The sequence below is a fragment of the Gordionus sp. m RMFG-2023 genome, chromosome 3 (genome assembly GCF_954871325.1).
Source record: "Gordionus sp. m RMFG-2023 chromosome 3, tfGorSpeb1-WG-v2, whole genome shotgun sequence".
Taxonomy (NCBI): Eukaryota; Metazoa; Nematomorpha; class Gordioida; order Chordodea; family Parachordodidae; genus Gordionus; species Gordionus sp. m RMFG-2023.
In genome coordinates, this window is record NC_088777.1 from 10,597,999 (window position 1) to 10,606,721 (window position 8,723).

General features: G+C 29.7%; 1 protein-coding gene across 1 annotated transcript; it reads left to right on the forward strand.

The window, feature by feature from the left end:
• Positions 1–7,651: 7,651 nt before the first annotated feature.
• On the forward strand, positions 7,652–8,488 carry LOC135926711 (craniofacial development protein 2-like). The gene has a single exon (XM_065462643.1). The coding sequence runs from the start codon at positions 7,652–7,654 to the stop codon at positions 8,486–8,488; it is 837 nt and encodes a 278-aa protein (XP_065318715.1).
• Positions 8,489–8,723: the final 235 nt, after the last annotated feature.

Consider the following 8,723-nt stretch of genomic DNA (forward strand, 5'->3'; position numbering starts at 1 on the left):
TTCACAAAATCTTAATAACATATCTTTTCTTTAATAATCATTTACATAGTCTGTAATCTATAATAATATTGTAATAATTCTTCTAATTTGAATAATACATTTTTCGTTTTCATGTTAAACCCATCATTCTAAGAATGACCAACTTTGTTTCTATTTCGGCTTTACTAATCTTGCATCTCCTCCAAATCTATTCTTCTTAATCATGTCTACTAAGTTCTAATGACAGCTGTCCCTTGTCTCATATTCTTACCTTCTAATGAATGTTTGTATCAGATTACCGCTTTATTGCACTTTACAGGCTTATTTCTATTTAATAACAGCCTGAAATCCTTAAATCCTATCTTCTGTGGCTTCTCAATCCCCGGTAAACGATTAGCTCTTTATCTTTGTAAACGATTGACGAATCAAATAAACGCTTGCCTTTTAACGATTCACAATCGTTAGTCAATGATTATCGATTGATATTAGTATTTCTTTACAACTTTGTTTTTTCTAAACTTCGTCTGGAATCCCTTTGATAAATCTTTGCTTGTTTCTAACGTTCTCTTGTAACTAATAATTAGGGCTTTATCTCGGTAAACGATTGGCGATATTTGATCTGCGATTAACGATTGTTTTCACGAATTCTCGTTCTTATGATCATCAACTTCCCTATCTTACACTATAGTTTCGGGAATTGGCGATAATTGGTTAGCGATTAAAAACATCATGAACGTCTTGACCATTTGTTCTATCTAATCGCTTGTTTCTAACGTCATCTTGTAATTGATTGGTTCTTTGCACTAATTCATGTAACCGTAGAGATCTTTTAGACTTCCGGGTATTCTGCGACAGTTAAACACTTGCCAAGATATCGACTTCGTCTTAAGGTCTTTTTATCTACACTTTATCTTTGTCTTAAAGTCTCCGGTAATTGCTACCTTTACATAAAATAATCTATTTAACCCTTTATAACTTCTGAAATATTTTATCACTTTTTGTTACCAACAAAATATATAAATATACCAAATTCATCTTAATGTCTTATCTGCTCTAATCTAATTCTGCTAACATTTCTGAATTATTTGCTCACTTTTTCCTCTAAATCTTACATGGTTCAAATACACATTTATCTAATTATGTCCAATTCTACCACCCCCTTTACCCTCAATTAGCCTAGACCCATATCTTTATTGAAATCATTTGCCTGTATTCGTCCTTTCGCTATCTTTAGCAATCTTTTGGCACATGTCTAAAGCTAATCAAATCTAAAATTCTCTTGATTATTTTGAATCTAAAAATCTTAGCTCTACATTTTTATGCAATTATTTCATTTTATTATAAAGAATAGGTCAAAGAATTTCATTCAAGCTTGTACATTCTCGTATAGAACTTTTATTTTTTATTAAAATTTGTATTGTTTTGTAAAAAACTTGTGCCATTTGATCACTAATTTGGAATCGATTTTTTTTCATCAGAAATGAGAAATATTTATAGTTGAAATTACCATTCGATTGGCATTTTAATGATGTGCATATCGAGTTTTGGAGAAAAATTGGAAAAATATTTGAGGAATAATTTGAAATTAACTTTTTTACTATCAGAAATGAAATATTTTTATATATTTGAAATCGCCATTCAATTTGCATTTAATGATGTGAGTATCGATATATTATATTTCTTTGGAATGCACCAGTGGTTGCTCGCTGCGTTGAAACTCTCTTATCTAGCATGAAATCTACCGACCGCACCCTATTCTCTTCCTTGCTCAATGGTACGAGACATGAGTTTCTTGAGGCCATCCCATCTACCAATCTTCAGCTTCAACTATCCAACAATGAATTTACCCATGCCATCGGCATTCGTCTAAATTGTTCCATCACTCACCCCCACATCTGCTCAGGGTGCAACTCGCCAGTTGACTCGAAGGGTAGACATAGTTTACATTGTCGCTCCTGCAATGGACGATTCATCAGACACAAGCAATGTAATACAATCATCCAACATGCTCTGAAATCCGCCCAAATCCTTCCACGTTAGAACCACAGGGTCTTTTTAGATCTGACGGTAAACGTCCTGATGGGATCTCTCAAATCCCATGGAGGAGAGGCCAACATTTGGTATGGGACTATTCCTGTATTGACCCCTTGGCCCCATCCAACCACGCCATCAACATCCTTGACCAGAAGGAACAACTAAATTTCTAAATACACAGAAATAATAAATGATCATTGCTTCATCCCAATCATATCAACCACTCTTGGCACCTTCGGCAAACTCGCCTTAGCATTTTTCAAAAAATTAGGATCACAAATCAGCAAACTCTCAGAAGAACCCCGAGAGGGTTTTTTTCTTCGTCAACGATTATCCATAGCGATTCACAAAGCTAATTATATCAGTTTCTATGGTAGCCTTCTAGCCAAAGAGCTATCATAGACAACGCTTACGTCCCTTTTTCATTTTTGTTTCCCTGCGTCACACCATCTCCGTTCTTTTTTTTAATAGTATTATTATATATTTTTCAAACATTTTTAAATATATTAAATTTATTATAACGATAAAAAATATTAAAAGAAAAGAAATAAATAAACTAAATGAAAATCAAAAATAAAAGAAATATCTAAAAAAAAAATATAACTATAATAAATTCTACAACATCATTTCGTAAAATGAAAATATTTTTATTGTGAAGTTTTATGAATTGTGGAATTTATTAGGGCTCCACTTGCAGAAAACCAATATACTAACAATTTTAACAACCGTATTTTTTATTTCAAATTTATATCAAAACTATCATAATTATAATAATATTTTTCTATTTATTTTCTTTTTACACTTTTACATTAAAACAATAATAACAAAATAATGTCAATATATCAATACATGGCACTCACTAATATAAATCACTATAATACATCTCCTGCGAAAACAAATATATAATAATTATTTATTTAATTGTTTTTCAACTTATATATCCTTAAATTAATAAAAACCTGTTTGAGAAATTCCCAAAAATATTTTTATAAAATTAATTGTTGCAAAAATTGAAATTTCCTTTATCAATTTTTTTGACATATATAAAAATCTAAATAATATTTTAAATAAGAAATAATATCTGCATAATAAAAAATAAGCAGGACCTGATAATACTGCCCAAAATTTCCAATTTACTGAGAAGTATATAAAATATGCTGTATTTTGGTATACTTCGTCGCTAATTCGCACTAATTGTCAATACAGATGAACCTGAAAATATATATCAATCGACTAAATTGGGTTTTATTACGATTAAAATGTTTCTAAATGCCGTAAAAGAGTGATTCTGAGTTATTAATATCTAATCCTTATAAAAACAAAAAAAAATTATTAAAATGGTAATATTTCGACAATAATCTTCTTAAAGCGCTTGATTGATTTGAGCTTATTTTTAAAAACGGCTAACTCAATATTTTAATCAGATAAATATTATGCAAGCCTGAATTAAAAGAGTTGGTGAAGTGGTCTGACTTGGAATGGTGTGAGTTGTTGTGATAAATACCTATCAGGTGGTTGTTATTAATACCTGCCATCGATAGGAATTATGAATTTTACCATCACTTAAGAAAATACTTTTTAAATAAAGATTTTAAAAGCTGTCCTAAAATTTTGAAAAATTTTTTCGAGTATCAAATGGCAGAAGCATTTTTGGGATTCGTTTCACATCTAGGAAATCTATTTCATGAGTTCCAATCATAATATTCTTTATTAAACAAGATTCACAAATCATGCTACAGCTCTGTTCATCTCTACAGTTAAAAATTGATAATAAATTTTATGGCGCTATTGCTAAAAATATTATATTAAAATGTTCAAATAATACTCTAATTAATACATTTTAAATGAAGCAAATATTTTTATTAAGACAATTTTAGAATATTTACAATCAAAATTTAATTTTAATAACTCTATTTACAAATGTATTAATATTATGACCTTGGAATAGAAACCATCAATTGATGGTTTTTATAATTTAATAAATATATTAAAAATACCGAAAGACATTGATGCCTTGTTTGAGGAGATTGTAATTCTCTTTATTTTTTATGATTCGCCAAAATACTTAAAGTTAGATGATCTAAAAGCAGAGAGAAATGGGTAGAATTTTTTCGTAATAACGATAAATCCCCATACTTGGAAAAAATGCGAGTATGTCTCCTTACCTCATTCTAATGCCTCATCCATGCGCATCTTAAGCCTGAAGGACTGCCTGGAAAAAGAAGAGAAATCGAATTGCTTTAATAACATTAGAGGTCGAGCTAATGGTTAAACAAATATATAATATGTCATGCCAGGAATTTTATAAATATCTCAATAACAACGGTGAACATTTAGTTCCATTATTTAAATCTCAAATAAAATATAATTAAGTTTTAGCAATGGCACCATAAAATTTATTGTCAATTTTTAACTGTAAAGATGAACACATCTATCTGCATCATAATTTTGTGAATCTTTAAGATTATTCTGATTGCAACTACACATTAACCGCATGTAATAGATTTCTTACATGTGAAATCACTCCTAATTATACCTCTGCCATTCATTATTGAAAAAAATTTTCAAAATGTTAGGACAGCTTTTATAATCTTTATTTAAGAAATATTTTTTTTAAGGCTTATAAAATTTCAAAATTCTATCGATGGCGGGTATTAGTAACATATCGCAACCAACATTGTGCTGACTCAATTCTGTAAATACACTCTGTTTTTACCAAATTCACTGAGGCATTATCAGATCAGAAAGCTGACATGCAATTTATTGATTATCTCGAATCTGCTATATTTACCATTATATGGTTAGCTATGTCTTTGGATTTTTCACTATTTGAGGGTAAAAAATTTAATAGTTTTACTGAAACGACCTTAATTTTGTTGAAATAGCGGAGGATCAAGGGAAATATTAAAGATGCATCTGTTAGAATTGCATATGTATGCCCATCTTTCAAATCGTCAAGAAGTGACCTCATGGATTTAGGTCCTAAAACACTGATGATACTTGCTCATTTTTGTTCTACAAGTATAGTTTTCATTTATATTATAGTCGTTAAATATTATGGGAAAAAGATTCTACTAACATTGTGTTGATAATCTCTGTGAATGTTGTACTAAAATTGCCGCAACTCTAGTTACATATGTATTATTTCTTATTTTTGGAATACCTAATTATGTATTTAAACGTGATACGTGATAATTAAGCGCTATCCCTATAATGTTATACACACACACGGTAGATTTCCAAGCGGTCGTTTTGCGGAACATTCACATAAAATATATTTTTAATTGTAAAATTAAAATAGTTTTTTTTATAAAATTTTATCTTGTTTACATTCTTATATATTAAGATCGTAGGTTTTTTTTATAAATTAATATATTTTAATAAATCAAGATGTTATTTTATTTTGAAAAATAGTTGCCGACTATGAAACTAATTATAAAAAATAATAGGCGGATAATTAAGCAATTCAAAATCCCGGAAGGCCGAATTTTTTTTAGCACTTTTTATATTTCTACCGCAATTTTCATATTTCTCCCGCATAATAACAAATTTCTCCCGCAATTTGAAAATTTTGACCTGGCAACCCTGGTCTGGGGCCGAAGCCCCAGTAACTTTTTAATCCCCCCCCTTTAAAAATCCTGGCTACGCCTATGATTTGATTGAACTCAATAAGGACCGAAGGGAGGGAGGGGGTAACGATATTAAATTTATCTGCCAAGCACTAGCAACTGTTCAGGTCAGACCAGGTTAATTTCGCTAATATTTGATAATTTATGATTTATTGACAGCATTGTTGAAGAGATAATATTTTTTCGTTTTCGAGAGAACTCCCCGAAACAATTTCATAAAAAAATACCCATTAATATATTATATAATTAAATGGTTTGTTAGTTACTGCCAGGTCACATATTGCAATTTTCTAAACAATAACCAAATTTTCTATACAAGGATCAGTTGTTTTAAAAATATTTAAAGATTTATATAATATATATATATATTAAGAGGTAAATTCCCACGTTCATTTTCTGATCTACAATATACCATAACACCATTGCGCACATTCAAGGTTAGTAGCTTCAGAATAATAAAAACGCCAAATAACAATATTTTGACATATATTATAATTATATGTGGCACTAGACTTGCCATTCTTTTTGCGGAATTTTTAAAGATTAATTGTTAAAAGCAGGACTACGCGGAGCAAACGTTACTACATTTTATATAACACGTTTGTGCCAAAAATATTATAATTTTATAGAATTAGTTAAATTTCTAATCATATTGCAAATTAATTATTTATACAAAAGTAGTAATATTTTTAAGCCAAAATTTAGAAAAAAAAAATAGATATAATTTTTTTAATTCAGTTTCGAATAAATTAAACGATAAGATTATTTTTATGATATATTCTTTGAGCAAAATAGGCTTCAGTAGCTATAAGATTCAATGGTTTTTATAATTTAAGGCCAATGATTTATATATGTTAGCGGCAATGTGTTTCTCCCAGTAATATTTTATTTTTCAACTTAAATCATTTGAGTTTTTTTATTTAAATTTAAGATCTGATATTACAGGAATATCACATTTGGGATACTTATTCTATGAATTTCATATAATTGTACCCTGAATCTTTGAACTTAATATAATTTATATTAGTTTTTCCATAGATTTTTTATATAAATCCGGCCTTGATTGAATAGAAGTTGTCGTTATTTCTCATTTTATTTTTATACTTTAGCAAATCCATTTCCTTATACTATTAATTCAAATAGGTGATAGCTTGAACGTTTTTCATTATCTCAATCTAAATTATTGTGTTAGCTGTAGTTTCCAAAATTTTTCCTTTTTACGTAAATTTTTAACTTCTTGGTTTCAAACTAATATACAGATATGGAGGTATACTTTATTATAGTAATATTAATACCTTTGAAAATTTTCTTTTATCCTCTTATATTTTTCATATACACTTCTAACCGGCAGTGTTGACCCTCAATTTTATTTTTCTGTTTTATTTTATTCTGCTTTTTATTTTTCAATTTATTTAATATATCTTTAATTGATTAATTATTCCCAGTTGCGTTTTATTAAAAACTAATCTATATGAAATATTTAGAATAAATAAAAAAAAATTTATATTAATCTTCAGCTAACAAAAATTTATAGGACAAGGATAATTCAAACACAGCTCCCTTATTAATTTATAGATCTCTAGTTGAGTCATTTCAGCATGTTTATACATTCATAAGTTTAAATGAAACCTTGATTTAAATATAGATTAATAACTTTCGTTTAATAAGCTTAATTAGCTTTTTTTAACATACTCTATAATATCTATCATGAATTCGTTTGGCAGACTTATTTATACCGTATTGATTATAATTAAAATGATTTAATTTGTGTAAAACCTTAAAGTAAACGGTATGTTAGTCTTTTTAGCAATATACTACTTTGGTTTATATTTTTGTACGCATTTTGATAGCGTTAAAGGTTTAATAGGAATTTTACCTTCGTCTTTGATTATTTGTATAAATTTTTGTATGTATTATTGATAGCGTCAAATTGGTTTAAAGAAAATTTACTTTTAACTTCACTTAATATAAATGGCTTAAAAAGCAAACTAACAATTCTTCTTAGACTGATGGCGGAAGAGAAAATGGATATAATTGCGATACTAGAAACCCACTCTAAGGATAATAATATGGCCAATTTTAGTAATTTCATATACAGTTCGGGCACTACTTTAAATAGCTGGTCAGGGATCGCCTTTTTGATTAGTAAGAGAGTACACAAATTTGTAGATAAATTTGTAGATAAATTTGTACCCATTTCGGAAAGATGTGGTTTGCTGTATCTAAACACCTGGTTTAAACGAACGATCCTAATCAATGTCTATGCCCCTCCTCACAGAAGGGATAGACTCTCCTTTCTAGACGATCTTGAAAACATTGTATGCTCACTCCCTAGGAGCCGCAATCTGATAATCTTGGGCGATTTAAATATCAAAATTGGGAAGGAGGAGTCCTTTATAACTGTTGGAGTAATTGGAAATGCGGCCATCCCACAGCCAAATGGTGAGGATAGCAGGAAGCTTTTGGATCTGTGTAAGAGCCTAAACCTTAAAATTGAAAACACCTTTTTTCTCCATAGTGAAAGAAACACATTAACCTATAGGAGAAATAATATCACCTCTCAAATCGATTTCTTTATTTCCAACATTCATGGCTGGTTTACCGATGTTAGGGCCTTGCTAAACATTAATATTTCTGATCATAAGCTAGTCAGAGGAAGTATCACCATAAGAAATTTATGGGGCAACTCTAGACGACTAGCCATCTCAAATCAACCTAGTCCACCCCCCTGGATAATAAAAGCAAGGAATCTACAGTGTTCAGAAGTTAAGCTCCTTTTAGTTCAAAACTTAAGAGCTAGGATGGCGTTAAATCATGGTTCATCGGAATCAGAATCCATGGAATAATGTTGGTTGTCCTTTAAAAATATTTTATTTGGAGCTTGCAACGATCTCCCAAGCATTAACAGGTCCTTCCAGAGACATGAGTGGCTATCCGAAGACACCATTCTGATAATAGCGGAACTAAAGTCAAGTGAAAGACGGGATGGTAACCTTTGGACTACGATTCATAGGCTTATTAGGAAAGATAGAAGGATCTACATTGCAAAAAAAGCATTTGAGATCGATAGAGACATGAAGG